Genomic DNA, 23,990 nt, shown 5'->3' with positions numbered 1-23,990 from the left:
TTCTCCCTATTTTGCTTTATAGACCAATTACGGAGAGATCTTGCTAACCATCTTTCTTACTTTTTAAGAACATATGAGAAATATGCTTAAGAACATATGAGAAATCATTATCCTAATAGTTTTTTGCTTCTGAGACTATAATCAGGCCTCCCTTGTATATATATACACACAAAAATCGATTTATCAAAAATCATTCAAACAATTTTTTTTTTGCATTCGATTTCAATATCAGGACTCTCTTGAGCATACCTAAATATAATATGAGCTTATGAGTAGACATCCTCTTAAATTTTTCTTGCTTCTAAGATTGCAAACATAGCTTCTATACATACACATAAAACCAACATATGAAGAATCATTCTCTCCCCTCCTGTTGGTACTTTTAAGATTACAACCAAAGCTCCAGTAATAATGGCATAACATTCAAATATCCACATGTCCTAAAGCATAGATGTAAATAGATCAAAATTTCCTTAAGCAAAGTTCCAATAATAAAGTAGATACCTGTGTCAGATTTAAATATCTAGATAAATTTAATTGAAACCCATTGCTATGATCCACCGTCACTCTCAAAGAACGTCATATGTCATCTTCCAGGTGATTAAAAAACACAAGAAGCGACCTCCCAGAAACTATCTTATCAACAGCAGACACCTCGAATCTTGGCAAAATCATGCTGGCATTTGATGATTCTTGGCACAGGCATGACCATCAACCATCAGTCCACTCACCACACGCCATCCGCTTGCAGAAACTGATTTCAATACCTACCTCCGACAGATATATTAACGATCCAGATATACTAGTGAAGATAATACCTGCTAATAAGTTACAAGAATGAATTCTATGCCCATGTGTAAGTAATTTGAGTGTCATGCCCACCATCACCTGTAGCTCCCTTATGCTCAAACCTCTTAATTAGTAACTCATGGCTTCCTCCAAAAGACTACAATGCCAGAAGATGGTGATACCATTTTGAGTCATCTACCAAACAACAATCAAGCACCCACGGCTGCATCAAATGTTTCCGAAGGTGCAGCAGGTGCTTCGGTTCAGCTTGCTCGCCGCACTATCAGCCTGAGAAACAATCTTCGAATCTGTAAATCCTGCTTCTTCAAAGATTGCTGCTCTTCTAGAAATCAAGGAGTTGCGCTGTACAACGTCAATCCCATCATATGTCCAAACACCCAAAACTGCCTCTCCTTTCAGTCCAATAGCACACCAACCAAGACCAGCAACTGCTATATCAACAGAACTTGCATCCCAACTGTTCCCGCTAACATTAATTTCCTTCCTCACCCATTTGCCAAGTTCATTGATGCGCTCCTCACCGATAGGAGGCTGCAGTTGTGATATATGAGATCGCTAGGCCCTCCAAATAACCAACTGAACATCAACTAGGAAGACATTACTTAATTTGGGTAAGAAACACACATACCTGTAGTTGTCGACCAAAATGATGTTCTATCATTATGGATGCCTTCTCTGTTTTGCCCATATGCAGTGGAATAAGTGGTGACGCCCATACGGTAAGATAGATCGAGTCTACAGATAATTCCTCAACATCTACCCTGAAGAGTCCACCAATATGAACAGAATGTCGTGCCTGTTGACAAGAGTGAAAGAATAAGATGAACAGAATTAATTGTCAAAGAAACTAGCATTTTAGAAGCCAGAAGGATACAAAAGCAAAGAATCACTTATCCGACATCCATGCATGTCCAGTATACAGGCTTTTTTTTAAATGCAGCTGGAGAAAGAAAAAACATCTAGTGCCAAGAAAATGCAAAAAAATACAAGAGTCTCCCTTTTCTCAAAAATTGGGAGGGCTGGAATTGAGAAGTGCAGAAGTAATCAAGTGCAGAAGTAATCAAGAATCAGTTAGCTTTCATTTAGATTTAGCTCTACTTTCACAAGAACACAAATCAGTCAACCATATCAAACAACTATATCTGTGAACCAACAAATAACCTACCTAGGTCTTCATCCAACTTTTCCATCCTTATCCATTGTAAAACAAAATTAGAATCATCTTGAACTATTTAACCACCATGAATTCAGCAAGGGATCTCCACTGCACCAACTATTTAACCAGTAAACAATTGCTTCATCATTATACCAGTAAGACAACCTCCATATAGAGGCACCATATCATTAGCCAAGTCCAATTTAAATAACATTCCCATAAACCCTGGAACACAGTTTCGATTTACTGGTGAAAAACACTAAGACAGTCTTATTTCATTGTAGAAATACCATCCACTTTCAGGATGTATAGAATAACATCATTTAATTGAACTATCAACTGTCTTCCCTCATAAGCCTATTAATACTGCCACTTGCTACCTAGTGTTGTCTTAACATAGCCTGTTCTAATACTGCCATTTTCAAAAATATCCTTGTTATTAAGTTCACTATCATGTGCCAATTTTGTCTTCTTTTAACAAAGAATATGCAAACTTCAGGAACAATATAATACAAAGTTGGGGAACATTTCATTGACATCAGGAAAGTAAGTTCCAAGCACCTAATAGCCATTTCCTGCACAATATGTGCCACATCAATTCTGATATCTATCTAGATTAATTCTTCAGATATATATCCACCACAAGTGTCTGACTGAAAAATTATCAATTGACATTTTACCACTTGACTTTTTTTAGTACAAACTTATTGGAAATAACTAAAAAAAAAAAATCATCCAGAGTATTGAAAGTGTGAAATCATCTATGATCCTCTCTACTCCCTAAGAGCTTAAAATGTAATTTGGAAAAATAGCTCATAACCTGTGTTTCCATGATTCAGATTATCCAATTATGCTCCTAAACTATACTGATAACCTTTATTAGCTATGACCATATTCTTGGAAACAACCTCATATTAATTCCTTTTACGCCAGGCATTTCTAGATGTCATAGATAACCAAGGAAAACAGACCCACACAGTCATGGATCATTAAATTGTTAATTCATCAAATAGCTGTGGTGGACATACCCCAGAATTAGATCAACTCAAACTTTCAACCACTTATTTAGATTTCATCCAAAATTACATCAATCAACTACGTTATTGCATCTCCAATTTTCAGTTTTCAACAATAAGATCGCTACCAGGCTGCAGCCCTAAATTCACACATTTTTTCCTCCTTGAGTATGAACTTCCGTTTCTTTAATTAGATGAGAGTGTTTCATTTATTAGTCTTATGCACCCTTGCTATGATGACTAAGAATGTGAATTCTCAACGTTTCCCACCCAGCAATCAACATTTAGCTTGAGAAAGCATAGCCAACTATTTAAGCCTTAGAATCAAAGAACCATGAAACAGTGCAGAAAACTTTGGCACCAAAGAGAAACAACCAGCAGGCTGTATCTTTCTAAAACACAGTACAGATAATATTTCTAACTGAAATGATGAAAATCCATAAGCAAAGAGATATCCAGAACTCTAGTGAATCTTAAATCTAACATTTAGCTTGAGAAAGCATACCCACTATTTAAGCCTCAGAATCAAAGAACCATGAAACAATGCAGAAAACTTTGGTACCAAAGAGAAACAACCAGCAGGCTGTATCTTTCTGAAACACAGTACAGATAATGTTTCTAACTGAAATGATGAAAATCCATGAGCAAAGAGATAACCAGAACTCTAGTTAATCTTAAATTTCATATTCATTTGACTGCAGAACTAGTTAGAGTTATTGCTTACTATACTATGAAGGCAGCAACTCACAGCATGATCACAACCAGAAGTTATAAGCATTGAAGAGAGTACTTATCTCCTTGTATCTATCAAATAAAAGCACAATGAATCTAACAAATAAGACAAACCTGGATTCTGTAAGTCCTAGGACGCAACTCTTTGCTCATATGGACCAGCTTCTGTTCTTCCCTCGTCAACCTCATTGTGATCTGGTAAGGATGCAGGATACCTGGCGTGTCAAAGAGTTTAGCCTGTCCACTGAGAACTCCGTCCACTCTAACAATCCCCAAAGTAGTACCGGGCACCGGAGCCTCTGTCAAGTGGCTCACCTTGTCCCCGACGCATCTCCCCATGGCGTTGATCAATGTAGACTTACCGGCATTTTGTGCCCCCACTGCCCACACATTGCCCCGCACTCCTGCGAGCTCCCTCACATGGTCAACGATATCGCGCACCCTCCAATTCCTCACAGCGCTCACCAGGTGCACCCCCGTCAACTTGTTGACTCCCCACACGCTGGCCCTCTTCCGGACCCAGTCCTCGAACGCGTCGGGTGATATCGAGGAAGGGAGAAGGTCGATCTTGGTGACTACAAGTACTACCCGTGGCACGTTCCCGGGCTTCCCCTCCTTCCAGGCCCTGGAGAACTTGTCAATGGAGGAGGAGACCAGCCGAGCGACCTTGCGGGGGAGGGAGCCGTCGAAATCGGCGGCATCGACGACCATGAGGACGACGGTGCGGGGGCCGGACGGAGAGACCATCTTGGGTCCGACCATGCGGTCGAAGTCGAAGTCCGGGAGGAGGTTCTCAGCGGAGGGGTTCTTGACGCGGCCGTAGTGGCGGAGGGAGTGGCATCGGGCGCAGACAAGAGGCCTGCCAGACCGCTCAGAAGGGACAGTGGGCTCGGGATCCTCCGCCGGAAGGAGGTGACCCGATTTGAGGAAGAGCGAGAGGCAGGTGTCGTCGGCGGCGAGGGGGCGGGAGCGATCTATGGGGGCGCGATAGTCGGGCGACTTGGGTGAGGGGAGGGAAAAGAAGCCGGGGAGGGTTTGGTCGGAGGACTGCATGTGGACGCCGCAGCCGTGGCAAAGCGGGAGGAGGTGAGGAGGGGGGCAGTCGACATCGACGTCGCCTTCGCCGTAGCATCCGCCGCGGAGAGCGGAAAGGGGAGGAAGCGAAGGCGGGAATGGGGCATGGGAGGAGGAGAAGGGGCGGAGGAAGGGGGAGAAGAGAGGATGAAGGGGCAGAGGAGGGTTTCGTCGGTGGAACGGGGAGGAAGCCGAAAGCAGCGGCGGAGGGATCGAATCGGAGGAGGTTGGAGAAGTAGACAGGAAGAGGAAGGAAAGCGTTGATGATGACGACGATGAAGATAACCTCCTTGGCTGTGGGGAGAGCTTCCGAGCGAGGGAGAGCATGGCAACGGATTGATTCTGCCCTAGAAGGCGACGGATACGTGGCTTGGACGAGGAAGCCAGCAAAAGAGAACGTGTAAGGGTCGGTGTGCGGCCCAGCGGTAGCCCAAAAGGCTAAAAGCAGGCGAGGCTCCATCGGGCCGACTCATATTATTAGGATCCGGAGGATGGGCCACACAGTTAAGCCTTTTGGGCCGCTCAACCTGAACCCAATCACCGAGTGGGCCATCAAAGGTTGCAATTGTAGGCCCGAAACCTGAGCCCAATAGTAAGTATGTCAGGCTGGGTTAGACTTTATTTAGGCAACACCAAACCAAGGGTTCGTCCTATCCCAGTGTGCAATCCCTGCGTACTGACCGAATCATTTGCTTCCGAAAGAAATGGTATGCGGTAGAGACAGATCCGCGGCTCGTCAGATCAAAGCCAGCCGGGCGGCCGGCCGATCGGGTCGGTTCATGTTACACATACCCACCCACGCAGAGCTCCAGTGCCAGAATGCCTTGGTTGCAGCTGTGAGAGAGATTTATATATGGCCTTCGGCATTGCCAAGCCCGCAGCAGGCAGGCACAAGGACGAAGCAGGCCTTTGGACCGGAACGACCATCATCTCCCTCGGCTAGTAGACAGCTGCCGATGACGACGATACTTGGGGTTTAGGGCCATCGATCGATTGGATTCGGGCATGGCCCGCACTTGTCATCTTTGAGTAGTACGGCTTCGTCTGCTGTCGCTTCACTATTAGTTATCAACTCTGATGTCAGATAATGGGCATCCACAGAGGTTAGAGAGGCAGATCCCGGATTCATGCTCATCGGTTCTGCAGCAGCGAAGGAGACTGATACATAGTAGTAATTGAGCAATTGACGATGGAATATGACGTCAGGTGCCCCTAGTAAAGTAAGTTGATCTGCCACGCTGGAAGTAAGATTGATAATAAACTTTTTAAGGAAATAATCCAAAGATTGTTGGTAGGTTGATCTGCCACTTAAATCTACCAGATCTTTTTCGTTAATCGACAAGTACGTTCGTTCATGGGTTCTTCATCACCGCCCACCCACCCCTTGGAAACATTCGAGGGTGAGCTCGGAATAGAATAAAGTTGAGCAACACAAGGGTGGGGTGGTGCAATCTCTCGGGACTTGATCTGCCCCCAAAAACAAAAGGGAATCGGATGCTTGTGTTGGAGTTGAGTGGCTCGAGAAGGCCTAGTCTCCCGGGTCATTCCACGTATAGATAGAGAGGGTGGCAAGTCAAAGGCGAATGCTAGGAAGCTACAAAGGTAATTCGCCCTAATCGCCCTTGTCTCGTCGGCTGGTACATGCGACCAATGGGTTCCGAAAGCAGAAAAAAGTCATGGTGTTTTTTAGGCGAAACTGCATCCATATGACTGCCCTCTCACGGAATTGCCGACTCTCTTACTTAAGCTCCTACTATGTTTTATTTGGCATAAGACCATAAAAGATTTAGCAGTTAAATTCTACAGTAAAACGTCACCATGGAAAAGGAAGGGCTCGTCCTCACTCGATTGATTCATCAAAAATTACTTGACCCCTCCTTTTTCTTCTCTCTCTCTCTCTCTCTCCCTCACCTTTTTCTTTTTCCTTCTCTCTCCAGGCCCTTTAGGTTCTATCTATCTTGTCGTGTTTCCTCCGTCCCCCTAATAATACACTACGCTGACGACTCCGCCCTCTTTCGCCCCTCTATCAATCCTCCCCCCAAAGAAACCGAAACGAAAATAAGACAGTAGAGATAAAAATATATATAAACATAAATAGAAAACCACTCCCCTGCTTCTGCCCCCCCGCACGAAGGAAGAGGGTAGCACTAGATGATGGTAGCGAAGAAGCCTCGCGTCGTGATCGTTGGGGCGGGCATGGCGGGGATCACCGCTGCCCACCGACTCCACACCGCCTCCTCCGGTGACCACTTCGACCTCTGCATCGTGGAGGCAAGCCACCGAACCGGCGGCCGCATCCTCACATCCGAGTTCGCCGGAGACCGCATCGAAATGGGCGCCACCTGGATCCACGGCATCCGAGGTAGCCCCATCCATGCCCTCGCCAGCGACATCGGCGCCCTCGCCCATGACTCATGCCCCTGGGAGCGGATGGACGGCTTTCCCTCGGATCCCATCACCGTCGCCGAGGGCGGCACCCTCATCGACCCCTCCCTCGTCGTCGCCCCCATTACCTCCCTCTACCGCCGACTCATGGACTCGGCCCGGGCTGGCGACGCTCCCGTGGATCCAAAGCGCCCCGGCGTCGGCCAGTTCCTCCGCCACGGTCTCCAAGAGTATCGCGCCTCGCGCACTGGCGGCGGCGGTGATGGCGGCAGTCGCAGCACCGACTGGAATCTTGAGGAACTGGAGGAGGCCGTGTTCACGATGCACGAGTTCACGGAGCGGACCTGTACCTCCGCGGACGACCTCGAGGAGCTTAACCTCGCCGCAGAGGGGGAGTACCGGGACTACCCCGGGGACCATATCACCATCGCTCAAGGCTACTCGCGGATCGTTCAGTACCTGGCCTCGGCCCTCCCCCGGGGCATGATCCGCTTCGGTCGACTCCTTCAGCGCATCGAGTGGCGCTCGGGCAGCGACGACGACGGCGGCGGCGACGACGGATGCAGGGACGGCGACCCGGTAAGGCTATACTTCGAGGGAGAGCACTCGGCGATGGTGGCAGACCACGTGATCGTTACGGTGTCGCTGGGGGTGCTCAAGGCTGGGCTGGGAAAACGAGGAGAAGAAGGCAGCGGGGTAGCGTTCTCGCCGGCCCTGCCCGTGTTTAAGCGGGAAGCCATCGAACGGCTGGGGTTCGGAGTGGTGAACAAGCTGTTCATGGAGATGGACGCCGCCGAAGGTGGGGGGCCGTTCCCATTCCTGCAGATGGCGTTCGCCCAGGAGGAGGAGGAGGAGGAGGACAGGAGGAGGCGCGTGGCCGAGATTCCGCGATGGATAAGAAAGACGGCATCCATCTGCCCCATCTACGACAGCTCGCGCGTGCTGCAGGCGTGGTTCGCCGGGAAGGAGGCGCTGGAGCTGGAGGCGCTCCCCGACGAGGAGGTCATCCGTAGTATCCACCTCACTCTCCACGCCTTTCTGCCGGGGGTGGCCACGAGGGCCGCCGGCTCGGTGGACCGACGATGCAACGGCGTAGGAGCGGCGCCGACTTACCCGGGGAGGATCTCGAGGGTGAAGCGGAGCGGGTGGGGAAAGGACCCGCTGTTCTTGGGCTCCTACAGCTACGTGGCTGTCGGATCGAGCGGGGACGATCTGGATCTGATGGCGGAGCCGCTGCCCCGTCGTGGTCGGGGCGGGGAGCCGGATGACAGGGACGTGGTTTCTCCCCCTCCCGCGCTGCAGATACTGTTCGCTGGGGAGGCGACGCATAGGACGCACTACTCTACCACGCATGGAGCGTATCTAAGTGGGATCAGGGAGGCCAACCGCCTGCTCCAACACTATCGCTACACGTCGGCTGCTTTGTGACCATCATCGTTCCAAGGCGGCTTGTGCGACGGAGGCGAGGAGGGGAACGCCTACTTGTACGCGTGCCATAACGAGCCATCTTTCTTTGCATCTCTACACTAGTATCGGTCGTTCTTTCTCTTGGAACGAAGGCATCCAAAAGTGTCTTGACCTTATGAATCCGTTCCGCTACTGGAGAGAGTTCTGCATCATCTCCTGGCTGAATTATATTTAGTACTTCAAAGCTTCGGTGTCAGCACTTGTAAATTTGCTTCTGCAAGAAATGACTCGTCTCCATTACTCGAGGTTGCCAGTGCCACCACGTGAGGTGGGGGATTCTGCATGGCCCTCATCTTAGCCGGAACCACAACCAAGCTGTCTCCGACGCTCAGATTGATCCTTTAGCTCTTTTAGATGAACAGGGCCGCAAAAGCTACTGTCCCCTAACATGCCACAACACTTGAAACTTGTGTTTTTTACCTAAATTTTAATTCCTGATAAGTCAGATTCTTTATTGTTTGGAATAAACATTCAGAACCAACAATAATGTCTCTTCTCAGATGATCTTCCTTTTAAGTCAACGATGAGCGATCCCAATCATCGATCTCTCTGATAATTAAGTCAAGTCAGTACTTTTTAAATTTGAAGTGATCAGATTAGCATTTTTAATAGACAAACTCTTTGACAATTATTCCCTAGCCGATCGACCGAAGATGGGGAATAACTAGTAACCTAAGCGATGGAGCGACGTCTTGTTTGACACATCGATGCCTATATCATCTGAATGTTTTGATTGGCTGGCTCGGATCTTTAGTTTGATCGAACATGTGGCAACCGATCCATCGGTCGTGCCCCTATGAGATCAACCGCTCAGGTGGCAGTTGTGCCACCTGATTGCAGGCCCAAACCTTTGTGGTGGTATGGTGGCATCTGATATGGATCATGATGCCACGTATCGACACGTGACACTTACTTGTCACATCATTCTTATCTATCATTAGCCTTCGTAAATATATTGAGTCAAAAGCGCACTCGATGGTGCATGCGACGTATCTTCGATCTCGTAAGAAGGATGCTATCGAAAGACTTTCTCGACCCCCAGATATTATATTGTTGAATCACGGATCGTGGGCCACATGTCATTGAAATACACAATCAATCTATGGGTTATGCATCATTGAAATACACATTCGACCGATGGACTATGTTGTCAAAATATATATTTAGCCTTATAAGCCGTGCGTTGTTGAAATGCATGTTTGGGCCATGAGCCACGTAATGTTGTATTATGTCAATTCTATCGTTTGGCTATTCGACCTGGGTCAACTCATTTTACCATTTGGTCATGGTTGACATATGCTATCGTTCACTATAGTCAGCATGCTCGACGCATCGACTGTTCGATAGTTCGGATGGGGGCTATGATGTGATAGCCTATATGCGCCATCCATGCCTTGATCACCAACGGGCGCATCATTTTGGGCATCCGATGAATTTAGCCTAATCATAATTTTCTCGATTCAATTGATAGAGATGTCACATGTCATGCGACCTAACATACACACGAGTCTTGCACGTGCCTTGGGGATTTTAAAGATTACAATGATTGTGGAGCCTGGTCTTAACCAATGTCATTTTGTCCTGTGTCGACCAACGAAGTGGTTCATATTCGAATATGTGACAACCGATCCGAATCCGGTGCGTCTGACACCCATATTGTCTGAACATGTTGATTGGATGGCTCCGATCTTTGGTTAATCAAACATGTGACAACCAATCCATCTCCCACACCCCTATGGGTTCAACCGCTTAGGTGACGCTCGGATCAACCACCACTTGATCGCGAGCTCAAACCTTCTTGGTGGTATGGTGGCGTCTAACATGAATGTTCATGCTGACTGATCATTATGCCACATGTCGAGACACATGACACATACTCATTTGCCAAGTCATTCTTACCGATTAGTTCTATCATAATGTTTTAATATCTATCTCATGTCTGCAGATTAAAATATTATGGTGGCGTCTGACAGGAATGCATACTGACCGATCATGATGCCACATGTCGAGACACACGACACTTAACTACATGTTTGTGAATATTAGTTTTCTCTTAATATTTATTCAAATTATGAATAAAATTTATTGGATATCATGACTTCCTTGGCTTATCCAATTTAAATCACATATCATAATTTCTTTAAGCCATCTAGATTTGATACAACGTTAATACTTATCCAATGCAACCTATTTTCATTTGAGTAACACGCCTCAATCTTTTTTGGGCTTTTACGTATTTATTCTTTCAAAGTAGGAAAATATCATATTCTCCTTAAAAAAAATTGATATACGATATATATATATATATATATATATATATATATATATATATATATATATATATATATATATATATATATATATATATATCTTCAAATATTGAGATCCTACACTATAAGTCTCCCGTTAATATCCATTTAACCATGATTAACTATATGCCAAGTTCTTATAATTTTAATAAAATTTTGAAGTATTAATATTATTTAAAGTATCAACCAAAAATGAAGTAACAGTTGAATGAGAAAGATTAGCCATGATGACATCAACGTCGATGATAAATAAGAGACATTGCATAAATTAGTGTCACGTAGTGTTTTAATGATTTTATTAGCACTGCTTTATAAGACTATCATTTACTTCTTAAAATCATATTTATCAAAACCAAATTGGAAAACAACTTGGTCGAGCCTTGAGTCACTGGTTAGACCATATATTTATTTAAAATTATTTTTAAAATATACAAAGCAACTCAAATAACACAAAAGAAATACTTCATCTATCATTCTATAACATTGGGTTTAGTCCTATATCAAAAGAAGACAAAAATAAGGATCTAGTAGATATACTAATGTTAATTTAAACATAAGCATTTGAAGTCAATGATTTAAGTCTAACAAAATTAATAAGTTAGTTATCTCATTGAACCGAGTCATCATAATTGGTATTAGAGTAGACCTTGTACTGGAGAATAACAACAGACTCGAGTAGGAAAAAATTATCCATGGATGATATGAGAGCATACTTTACGGAATAAAACTAGGCTAGGTATCGCAACCACAAAGCTAAGATATGATTCTGGGTTATATTGGGCTTTGATGAGAATGTCAAACCCCTAAATTAGAAAAATTATGATATCTTAATTTAATCCTACATCAAAAGTTAACTTGAGGTTAAGCATTTTAAGCCAATGATTCAAGTTTAATGAAGTTAATATGTTTGTATCCTATCAGATCGGATCATGACATGTATCATGCATTGTAACCAAATACAACAAGAAGGAATAATAATGAAAACGAGGACCAATGGAAGTGATTACACAAGAAAGATAAGCGAGAGGAAATAGAGAGAAATATGTGAAAGAAAAAGATAGAGAGAGTTGGACGATTTGAAAAAGAACACTAAACGAAGATAAGGAAAGAAGAGTGGTCAAAACCGACCGAATAATTTCTTAACCCTTAATCCTAATTTTAAATTTATTCTAATGCCCCTAAAATTAAATAGTCTAAATTTTAATTGAAGGATAGTTAAGTAATTTTAAATATATTACAAATCCCGAACTTGGTTCAAACTAGCTATCCAAAAATCGATCGGATCATTCGATCTAAGGAGACGAATCTCATAAATGAGCTACATTTATTAATGATCCAATTCTCAATTTCTCATATCTCATCATATGATACGATCCAATCTATATAACTATGCTCGAGACCCTCCCCAAGAATGTTGCTATCATTTGATAACGCTTCTTTCTTTTGGCGTGGCACTAAATAATACTGCTATTAACCTAGACACCACCGAGTAACCCCTGATCAAAAGCAAGAAATATCTAATAGCAACTTGGAAAAGAAAGAAAGTGGGAGAGGAGAAAAATTAAAAATTGTCTATTTACGTAACCTAAACTAATATACCCACGCATAATAATAATATATAGACGGAAACTTTGCTCCAGGGCCTAACAGATTTGTACCATCCTCCAACACCCCATCGCCGCGATACCGATATTGAATCCTGCATCAGTCTGTCCTGCTGGCTTCGTTCACCACACAATCAAATGCGGATTGACCCACCGGTGATGAGGCGATCGTACATACGGCTAGTTCCAGCTACACGTACAACCGAGAAGAGGCTATCACACCTACATGATCCCTTGAGCAGTGATTTAAACTTGTTGTAGCATTCGCATGCAATCAACAGAGCGTGGTCCCCTCTCATGAGCTCATCCCCATGCAGTCACATCAGCTCGAACAAAAACAAGGATCTGTCGACCCCACGGAACCTAAGCCTTGGCAGCAGGACCACTGACACGAGGCTACTGACGTCACAGCAGAGCTTTAATTTGGAACCGACGTGAGAACCAACATTGTCTGTTTAAAAGTATAATATCCTCAGAATTATACTTTTTAAGCGTTGCGTTTGCCACCCACCATAGTGGGTGAGCCGGAAGATTTTGAGTAGCTCGAAGCACGTACCGGGAACTTCGAGCCGAATCAAAGCACATCGGAGTGGCTTTAGGTCGCCCGGGTCCATAACATGCATCATATTGTCGGACGGATGGGTCCCGCCATTGACAGCCATTTGATCGGATCTTGGAATGCGCAGCCAAGCAAAATTTTCTAAGATGGTTAACAAATAGAACACTAGAAAAATAACGCAAGTGGTCAGGTTTCCTTGTCTAAATTACATCTCACGTGGGTAGTTCTTAAAAGAAACGGATAAGACGTTGTCCACCGGCTCCATTCATACGACTGCATCAGCACTCAATCGAGGGACACACGGATGACATGGAAATTTGACAGTAGAACTAACGAGGCTCTTTGATATCTACAAAAGTTCCGCTACAGGTGTACCGAATCACCCCTGTAAATTTTCAGGGCGATGATTACTGCTAATTAGTGGACAAAAATGACACCTCAGGCGTCAGGTGATGTAGCGGAGTGCGATGTCGCCTCCCACACCGACTCGTGGATGCCAGGTACGCACCACACCAAAATGTTAACCGAGGTGATCCAGTCCAAGTAAAATATCATTTTCATTTTCGCGAAGCAGTTCCAAGATGGAACTTTTGTTTTTTTCGGGACGATAAAAAAAAAAACAGAAGAATAAGAAGAAGAATCGCCGGAAAAACCAAACAAACGAATATAAAATAAGTTTTCGAATGCCCCATGAGTTAAGCGTTGTTCTTTTTTTTTTTTTTTTTAAGGTGTGATAGCCCTCAAGCAAGCAGAACCATAAAAAAAAAAAATGATATACTGAATAATGCATCCAAATAAATAAGAGGAATTAAGCGCCGAACCTATTATTGGCAGTTATTTACCCTAATGAAGCCAGCTCTCCTTTGCAATTATTCGTTCTCAAAGAGGTCTGATTCAACCTGAAGAAAGTACAATTTTGATAAACAATTCAACCCGTACAAAAACAAATAAGTAGCTTGCTGTTGCAGTTTTAGCGATCTAATCTTAGAAAGAGAAGTGACTACTGCTTCTTCCGTCTCCCTTGTAAACATGGTGCCTACTGCAGCTAGTTATATCGAGCTTGGTAGGACACAATTTAAATATTTAAGCAGCTGTTTGGTAAATACAAAGCGCAATGAATCTTTGATTACGAAAACAATTATAATGACACTTTTTGCCAATTGAACAGATAGCGATCGATTACTACATCTGGGAGACAAAAAAAAAAACATCATTCCAGTCGAAGGGTCAACACAACAGATGTCATACTCTATCCACATAATATCCAACTTTTTTTAGGATTACAGACACGACATCCACCTTTGTCAAAATTTAGAGCATTATTTTAAAGATAGAAGTTCCGACTCATAGGTCTAGTATGATTAATATCTTATCCTAAAAGGTGACAAAATAATGAAAAACCCATAAGAACCAACAGGATTTGTATTGTATATATAACAATTTAGTTGGATCTTATTATCTAAAAATATCATATCGTTAACAAACTTACACACCTATATGTTAAGATCCCATGCAATTTAGATCCCATGTTAAAAATCGGTACTCCTCCGTTGCTGCCACCACCTCCTTCAATCCTCTTCTCCTCCTCTCCTCCTTGCCCTCTATACCTAATCAGTATGATGGAATACTAAGCGGTCAACTAACGCTAACCTAGTCAGAATTAATAAATCAAATCATATAAATTAAATATCTTAGTATGAGCCGACTTGTGTAATCAGAGTGGATTGGAAGAACTAAGACATGATTGGAAGTGAAGCTTTTAAGCTGTTCGATCACATAGTATTCTAGTTCGACTTAAATAAACAAACTAAATGTATATTTTCAGATTAAGCAAATTATAATTTACTGCAACTATATTATTATATTTACTGGCCTGATTAAAATTCTAGTTTTGAATTTAGATTTATTTTATGTATTGGTTCCCATATGACCAACCCAATCAGACTGTTCAATCGATCTAAATCATACCACTAGCCGGACAGTCTGATTCCAGTTCTGCTCTAGTTACCTATGTTGTCAATCATTTACATCCTATAAATGCACCGTTTCATGCTCCAGGTTCTCCTAGAAAAGCATCTAACAAAGGTAGGTAATGGTGCAACAAATAAAAATTTAAACAACACATGCAAGTAAACTAAGATAAGAAATATATAGAATTGTTATGGATAAATTGTGGTATGATGTTACTCATCAATGGGAGCAATGTTTCCACCAATTGTATTCTTGAACTCACATAGCCAAACAAAATATGTCTCTAAAACATGTAGCTTTTTGATATTCAGCTACATCTTCAAGGTCAGGACAAGTGGTCTTGAAATGTAAGAGATTAAGTTCAAGTGAAGGAGAAAGAATGAAAAGCATTAGAAAGGAATAAATCAGTGCCAGATATGAAATTCTGATGTCATTTGTGGCAGCAGTGGGGAAAATAAACATGTACACTGAGACATACAAACTCAGAACAGAATTTTCCTATTTTATTATGTCAAAATAAGTTGAACTTAACATTAAAATAGTCTAAGAAGTCATCCATCCAAATATAGTTCTATTTGGGTTTTCCCCAACTCGAAGTTACTTTCTAAAACTATAGTTCTATTTGTGGTTAGAGGACACCAAATAAAATCCTAAAAAATTTCATATGTACACGAACCTGACATACAAAACAGATGAGCAATACCGCTGAATATGACAGAAATCTGAATGCACCAAGTCATATATTCACACTTTTGGATACAGTAGAACCAAAATTTTTTCATCGTTTAGAAGCTATATAAATGCTGATTTTGCATTAATATATGGGAAGCTATGGTAGCTTCAAACAAGAATAAGAACATTTTATTTAACTTTGTAGTGCTGATCCATAGAATTATTTTATAAGTGAAATACCTCTAACAAAAAAAAAAAAAAAAAGGTCTCACAATTTGATAAAGATGAACTAATGATCTCTTATCAAGAAACTTTATGTTTGGTTGCAAATAATTTCCAGCATATCAAGCAATGCAATGATTTAGATCGTCTCTGACTTCCGCAAATTTCATAGACTTGATAACATCTAACCAATCCCATTCCTCTCTCGGGGTTCTGAAACCAATTACAGTATGCCATGAGTTAAAAAGATAAAAAAGAACAGCCCAGGTAATATAAGAAAAAATTACGATAATGTCTAGGTTATTCTCTAGATTTTCCCACCAAAACTAGTTATCCCCATGGTGGCTATACACATCAAGGTATCTCGAAGTTGTGGGGATTTATTAGATGTAAGTACTGGAATAGTGAAATCTACTAGCAAAGGGCAAAATACAAAGACATCACACTCATTGTTGGTCAAGACGTTAGATAAGTGATGCCTTCCTTCACTCGGTCAATCCTAATCTCAGTGACGAACTACTTTGTGAAGACATACATGAGATGTGTTTGAAAAACATTACAACATAACAGATAAATATAAATGTAGCTAAGATCAGATCAGAGTAAGGAACAATGCATTTGCAGATGAACTCACGTAGATGAAATGTTGCAAAGCATGAGCACGAGCAGAGAGAGAGAAAGAAATAAGAAGATGCATAAAACAGGTTTCCCAACTGAATGGAAGAATGTCAGGATTTTCCGAGGGACAGACATGGCAACAAACGAGAACCCACGGAGAATTCAGCTTCTCCGACCTTAACACAGATAAGACAAGAACAGGAAGCTATTGTTAGTCAAGATATGTAACTCATAAGTCGGGTCGAACCATAAGGCGTTTCCACACCTTCGTTAAGCAGCGCATCATCATCACCCAGACACATCCGAGAGGACATAGTCGAATACCTTGATTCATCGGAGACAGAACAAATGCATTTTTGTAGATCCAGAGAGAAACCCATGATCGATAAAAGAAATTCCATGGAATCGAATGAATCGTTTAAAACGTCGATCGATCTATTGCTTCTAAGGAGGGGGAATGGCTCAACCTTACATAGAATTCACGAGACGTCACCCACAAATAGTAGGATCAACAGAATCAGAGAAAGAATAAGAGAAAAGAATATGCAAGATCTTGATATATCAAGATTTTGGATCGGATCCAGTAGAGGCGTATCGATCGGCAAATGAAGCAAAAAAAGAAAATTATACGGCTACTGTTACCTTTCTTCTCCAGCGGCTCCCGTGGGAAGGGATCTAATCGTTAGCATTTTCCGGCTCCTGGGTGCTAGCGAGGGCGGGTTTCCCGTCGCCGATCGAATGGCGACGAAAAGGAGGTTCGGCCGCTTTATAAAGGCCGGTGGTTGCTTGGGGTCCACGCAAACCAACACAAAACCCAATTAGCGCGATCAAATTGCAGTCATAAGGCTGTAACTAATACGACGTTCAATGGGACAAAAAAAAAAAAAAAAATACGCGCGACCAAATTGCAGCAAGCAATCATTTATCTTTCGTTAAATAATAATAATAATAATAATAATAATATGCATAGTAATTAATTGGAGTGGGATTACGTCGAGAGCATATATATGCAGCCACATGTGATGTAAATCGAGTTGGAGTTTTATTTTGATCAATATTTAGTAAAATCGAATAGCATCGTTAAGATTAATACTAGTAAAAATGTTCATGTGGTGTCTGTCTTAACAGGAAGCAAGCGATTTTGAGGATGGGGGTTTACCCTCACCGACTGCTGTTCGGGCATAAACGGCAGCCCCTTTTCTTTTTCTTTTTTTTGAAAAAAAAAAAAAAAAGAAGTTCCAAGAAACATTAGCGGATCCCTTCTTCCATGACGGGCGACGGCAGCTTGCTTTTATTACGAATTTGGATGCAATAATCGTCATTATGCAAAACGAAACAAACTTCTCGGGTGCAGTGTAAACGTTTAAATCATCCATTAATAATAATAATAATAATATTATTATTATTATTATTATTATTATTATCATCATCATACACTATATGAACGTTGATTAACCCTTGTTGTCATATAAAAATTAAAACCTTGATGCGCTTGTCACAACTTATACTTAGAGAGAGAATTGATTTACCTTGTATTGGGATGTGTTGGGCAAATTTACTCGGTGGAAGTGTCAACATCGAGGCATAGTCACCCACATAGAGGCTTGAGCCGAATAGGTCAACATCGAGCTGTGTTAGGTCAAAGCTCCATCGCCCGAGTGTGATATTTTCCTTGGTGGGTTGTTGCTTCTCCACTACGTTCTTACACAAAGGCTAGAGCCTCGAGGGAGGTTTTCTGACTCGATCTCTTAAAATGTCAAGTCAGTATTATGTGGGGTTAAGCGGAGTTGAAGTGTTCGAATTATCCCCCTGGTGTCAATCAAGGGGTCAACTTTTATACCTGCAAATGAGAGTCGATCGTATTGATCTGTTAATGGCGATCAACTCCTTCGGCAGTCGACTTGTACTTCCTGTAAGAGTGATAATCGACCTCACAGATCCGTATCGCTCGATATCATTCTAAGCTTTTCGGAGCAGCTTTGTGCTATGTGGTGGCGTCTCATACGGCGTTAGATAGCATAGAGCAAGTGGTAGTCTTGTCCGAGTACGAATAGCATGGTGATGCAGCGTACCGCATCAACCTTGACCTTCCTCGTTGGCGGTTGCCGATTGTTGCCACATGGGTGGTACCCAAAATATACAATATCATTCTCTCTCTCCTCTCTCTCTCTCAAGAGGCATGCCTCAGGTTCCTCGTAGAGGGGTTGGGGCATGGCTTGCTACCTTATACCGATTGTGTTGGCCGTAGTGTTGGGATTTGGTGGCTTGGTCACTGGTTGTCTAGGGGCTTCTTACTCGGGAGTTGTACTAGCTGAGTAACACTACTTGCACATGACTGGCTAAGTTTCACTACTCGGCATTGATTTGGCTGAGCAACACCACTCGGGCACACAACTGGCCGAGCTTTACTACTCGGGCATCGAGCTTCGGATTGGCCGAGCGACGTAACTTGGGTGCTGGTTTGGCCGAGCAAAGTTACTCGGGGACATGACTGGCTGAGCGATGTGACTCAGGCCATACCTCAAGGAGCCGAATTGAGACCCGTCTCGACCGACCACTCCTCGGTCATGTTCCTAATCGCCCAAGAAGAAGAAATGATCTCCTTCAAGCGCCCAGGCTACTTGAACTCTTCATTAGACAAACTCGAGGGGGTATTGTTAATGGACCGAGATGACCACTCTAGACCGAACCCCCATCCTCGATCCCAGCTAATGAAGAAATAATGGCTCTTTCACCCTTTTTATTAGATGGTACCCGCCTCACTTTAAAACCACTCCGAGATGACAAGTGGTAATTGCCTACCCCTTTGGAGAGATGAAAACACGAAGAGAAAAGGGAACGGGTCGGGGTTATACCCGCACCTTGGTAGTCCCCTAGGAAAGCTATCGGATACCACCATGAATTAGGTGCCATCTATGATGACAAGATTCGCCACCATGAGAGGTAAGCCTCGATCAACGGGTGCAAAGGGAACCGGAGTCCCGCCTCGAGCACACCAATGGGTCATAAGCACGTTGCCAGGGCTGAGGAGCGTGCAGCTCGTAGTCGACCGAGATATTGTAACGCTCTAGAACGCGACCGAGCAATTGCTCAGTCATGATCAATTCAAAATCATGCAAAGACTTCAAAACTTGAAGGGCCTAAGCGGCATTCTTATTTACTAAGGACGCCCCACCCAATGACGAACTACCTACACCAGGGCCACCCGAGGTCGATGCAACTGCCTTAGGCGCTGATTGATCGGACGAAGAAGAAGAAAAAGACATCCTGACCAACCTGGACTACTAGACAACTGAGGGAGGAAGAGCCAAGAACGAGGAAAGCACAAAGCAAATGAGCAGAAAAAGCCAGCATGGGGTTTATAAATAAAAACCAGCCACCCACTGCGACCCTTTGCTTCCCGAGAAAGGGGACAGCTCAACACGCCATTATAACTCATCAAAATAATGAAATCCCATGAAGACCCAAGCTCCTGCTAGCACTGAAGTTCCTGCCAACACTAGAGTTCCCGCCAAGACCCAAGTGTTAGGATCGAGAGCACTAAGAGGGGGGGGGTGAATTAGTGCAGCGGAAATCTTTCAGCGATTAAAAACGAAAGCTGCGTTCGTTCGATAAAAACTATTTTAATGCAAAAGCCAATTCTAAGATTACTTATGATTAAGTGCAGTTTATGTCTAAACACAGTTTGCGTCTAAGCGCAATTTATGCAGTTTGCAGTTTGCGTCCAAATGCAGATTGCGTCTAAGCGCAGTTTGCATCTAAGCGCAGTTTGCGTCTAAGCTCAGATTGCGTTTAAGCGCAGTTTGCGTCTAAGCGCTGTTTACGTCTAAACTCAGATTGCGTCTAAGCGCAGTTTGCGTCTAAGCGCAGATTGCGTTTAAGCGCAGTTTGCGTCTGAGCGCAGTTTACGTCTAAGATCAGATTGCGTCTGAGCGCAGTGCAGTTTGCGTCTAAACGCAGATTTACGTCTAAACACAGTTTTACGTCTAAACGTAGTTTTACGTCTAAACGCAGTTTGCGTCTAAACGCAGTTTTACGTCTAAACGTAGTTTTACGTCTAAACGCAGTTTACGTCTAAACGCAATTTTACGTCTAAACATAGTTTTACGTTTAAAAGTAGTTTACGTCTAAAACACAGTTTTACGTCTAAGCAGAATCAAGACGTAAACGTAAACTGCAAAGAAACTTGTTCGCAGAAATCAGTTTGCAGTTATAAACAGAATCAAGACGTAAACGTAAACTGCAAAGAAACTCGTTCACATAAATCAGTTTGCAGTTATAAACAGAATCAAAACGTAAACGTAAACTGCAAAGAAACTCGTTCGTAAAAGCGCAGAAGACAGTTTACAGTTATAAATAGAATCAAAACGTAAGTGTAAACCGTAATGTAGAGATCGTACGAAAACACCGATTTAAGTCTGGATGCAGATTTGAAAAGAACAGAACTTAGAAACTTGTTCGTAAAAGCGCAGAGAGCAGTAGCTATGTAGGAGGTTTGCAGTAATGATAAAGTGCTCAAAATGAAAGCAAACCAGAGATTTAGAGTGGTTCGGTCAGTCTTGACCTACTCCACTTTTGGCTTCCTCCACCGACGAGGTCACCGACGTCAACTAGAAGCCTTCCTTCAATAGGCGAAGGCCAACTACCCTCTTACAGATTCACTCCTTTTGACGGGCTTAGGAGACAACCCTTACAGAAGTTTTCTCTCCTCTCTTTACAACTCAAACTTGAAGAATAGAAAGAGGAGAACTAGCAGTTTTGAGCTCTAAGAAACACAGAAAGATAGCAAGATTTCGAGTGTGTGTTCTGTGCTTTCAGTGCTGAATGGGTGGGGTATTTATAGGCCCCAACCCAGTTCAAATTTGGAGCTCAAAACGATCAAATCCCGGAATTCCGGGATCAGGCGGTTGCACCTCCTGACTGGAGAGGTTGCACCGCCTGGCAGAGCTCAAAGACTGAGCCCAGGCGGTGCCACCTCTTGACTGAGGCGGTTGCACCTCTCTGCCAGAGCTCGAAGACCGAGCTCAGGCGGTGCCACCTCTCTATCAGGGAGGTTGCACTGCCCAGTCTTGCTCGAAGACTGAGCTCAGGCGGTGCCACCTCCTGGCTGGGGAGGTTGCACCGCCCAGTCTCGCTGGGAGGCTTAGCCTAGGCGGTGCCACCTCCTGGCTGGGGCGGTGCCACCTCTTTCACTATTTCAGCTCACTTGGTTTGGCTCCAAACTTGGCCCAAACCAGTCCGAACTTGGGCCTAATTGGCCCCTACTTGGGTTATAGGATTAACACCTAATCCTAACCCTAATTAATGTGCTAACTATGATTTTAAAGACATTTTCTAAGCTATTACAAAGTCCGCAAGTCAAGACTTCTTCTGGCGAGCTTCCGGCAAACTTCCGGCGGTCTTCCGATGAACTCTCGGAAACCATTCTACGGACTCCCGGCAAGCTCCTAGACTTCACGATTTGTTCTTAGCGAGTTCCAACGAGCTTCTTCGGCAAGCTCCGATCTTTCTCGGCGAGCTCCGCGAACTCCCAACGAACTTTCCGGCGAGCTTCCGAAAAACCCTTCGGCAAGCTCCCAACTCATTCTCGGCTAGTTCCGGTAGCATTCCCGACAAACCTTCGGACTTCCGTCGAACTCTCGAACTCGCAACAAATCCTTCGCGCTTGACTCCGACACTTTGTTTCGCTTTATGTCTTCATCGTTATCATAGTTAATCCTGCACAATTAAAACAAAACTTCGATCGAGACAATTAATCCTAAGCAATTAACCAAGTTGTTCGGCATGTCATTGGTCCCTCGACGCTTCGTCTGATTCTTCGGCGCATCGTCCTCTCCTACGGCCTATTGCCCAATCGGCCAGTTGACTCCGCAACTCCGATATCCTTGGCACAATAACTGCTCTTCTTGGCCCGATGCCCGAGTCCACGGCCCGAAGCCTTCTGTCGATACGTCGACCGATCCACCGGCCCGACGTCCAATCTTCTGACATGTTCCTCCGGTACAACATGATGTTCCTGCTTTAATTGTCTCATCCTGATCAAAGCATCCTGCGTCACTCAAAACGCATATTAAATCATAAACATATATCAAGTAGTTTCATCATCAAAATACGAGATTCAACACCAAGCTCCTGCCAACACCGGAGTTCCCACTAAAGCTTAGGATTCCTGTCATTGTAAGCCTCGAGCATGGGGAAGCAGAAGTTGAGCGGTATTGGTTTGTCTTGGATCTCCTGTACAAAGGGAGACCTTGTTGAGGGGGTCTCTCCGAGCTCCTCTGATTTGTAGAATTTTCTTTAGACCTCATTTAGGTGTCGATTGACTAAGTATAACTTAGCTAGAAGAGAGTCAACTGAATTGGATGACAAGGTAGCTGGCTCGAGGCAACTCGGAATGGCGCATCGGGGACCAGGGGCATTGTGCTCTAGCATCGACCTCTAGTCCTTCGAGTGCCCCTCGGTCAACGGGTTAGCACCTGCTGCTCGGGGTTGTTGGCTAACCGGAGAAGGTTCTTAAGGCATAGTAATGAGGGTCGGGTAGTCCCGTGGTAGCAGCCGTTGGGGCAACATTGCCTGTTGGGCAAACTGGGGAATGAGAGGGATGGTAGTCTATATTATTCCTGCTAGTGCTTGGACTTGCTGAGTAAGGCTGAGGAACGCCTTGACTGAGATAGTAGACTGTCTAGTGGTGGTCCTGGGAGGTGAGAGCCCAGAGTCATTGAATAGCCACCAATAGCGATTTGGGGTGAAGGTCGGAGCATTCCCTTCTAGGTTTGAAGGGGGAGTTGTCTTCCGAACCCGAAGGTCGAGTGAGCAACGGGTGGCACCTTTCCGGAACGTTTGCCCGGGTTGAATGAGCACTCTTACAACATCGACCCTCCTTCTAACTCTAAAAATATTAAAAAAATTTACTCCATGGCCAAGATGTCAGCACGACTTGGTCCGATCCCAAGTGCGCACGGTCGCCCATATGGAGGCTTGAGCTGAATAGTTCGATATTAGGTTGGGTCAAAGCTTCGTCACCCGAGTGTGGTCTTTTCCTTGGCGGGCTATTGTTTTTCTACCACGTTCTCGCACAAAGGCTTAAGCCGGGAGATGGGTTTTCCGACTTGGCCCCTTAGAAGGTCAAGTCAGTGTTGGGTGGGGTTAAGTGGAGTTGAAGTGTTCGAGTCATCCTCCTAATGTCGATCGAGGGTCGACTTTTATGCCTGCAAACAAGGATTGGTCATATGTGATCTATTAATGACGGTCGACTCCTCGGACAGTTGGCTTGTACCTCTTGAGCGAGCGCTAATTGACATGCACGGATCCGTACCGTGCGGCACCATTCTAAGCTTTTTGGAACAGCTCGATGCTATGCTGTACTATCTCGTACGACATCGAACAGCGCGGGAG

The 23,990-nt window shown here is 44.0% G+C and overlaps 2 protein-coding genes and 1 long non-coding RNA gene across 4 annotated transcripts; 1 reads left to right on the top strand and 2 right to left on the bottom strand.

The window, feature by feature from the left end:
- Window positions 1-441: 441 nt before the first annotated feature.
- On the bottom strand, window positions 442-5,256 carry LOC135635669 (GTP-binding protein BRASSINAZOLE INSENSITIVE PALE GREEN 2, chloroplastic-like). The gene is made up of 3 exons (XM_065146912.1): window positions 3,829-5,256; window positions 1,439-1,606; window positions 442-1,341 (listed from the first exon to the last, which is right to left on the bottom strand). Exons 1-3 carry the CDS (start codon window positions 5,113-5,115, stop codon window positions 1,018-1,020), a joined length of 1,779 nt encoding a protein of 592 aa, XP_065002984.1. The 5' UTR covers window positions 5,116-5,256; the 3' UTR covers window positions 442-1,017.
- Window positions 5,257-6,714: 1,458 nt separating this feature from the next.
- LOC135635672 (polyamine oxidase 1-like) lies at window positions 6,715-8,885 on the top strand. The gene has a single exon (XM_065146916.1). The coding sequence runs from the start codon at window positions 6,940-6,942 to the stop codon at window positions 8,599-8,601; it is 1,662 nt and encodes a 553-aa protein (XP_065002988.1). The 5' UTR covers window positions 6,715-6,939; the 3' UTR covers window positions 8,602-8,885.
- Window positions 8,886-11,051: 2,166 nt separating this feature from the next.
- On the bottom strand, window positions 11,052-17,456 carry LOC135635675 (uncharacterized). Of its 2 annotated transcripts, XR_010495703.1 has the most exons (4): window positions 17,238-17,456; window positions 13,934-14,011; window positions 13,110-13,497; window positions 11,052-13,004 (listed from the first exon to the last, which is right to left on the bottom strand). It is a non-coding gene; the product is annotated as an uncharacterized LOC135635675 (long non-coding RNA). The 2 variants fall into 2 exon arrangements; XR_010495702.1 differs by having other exon boundaries at window positions 11,052-13,497.
- Between the last annotated feature and the right edge of the window lie 6,534 nt (window positions 17,457-23,990).

This window comes from Musa acuminata, chromosome BXJ1-3 (genome assembly GCF_036884655.1).
Source record: "Musa acuminata AAA Group cultivar baxijiao chromosome BXJ1-3, Cavendish_Baxijiao_AAA, whole genome shotgun sequence".
Lineage (NCBI taxonomy): Eukaryota > Viridiplantae > Streptophyta > Magnoliopsida > Zingiberales > Musaceae > Musa > Musa acuminata.
Note: the sequence above shows the minus strand (reverse complement) of the source record. Positions and strands in the feature narration are given on the sequence as shown.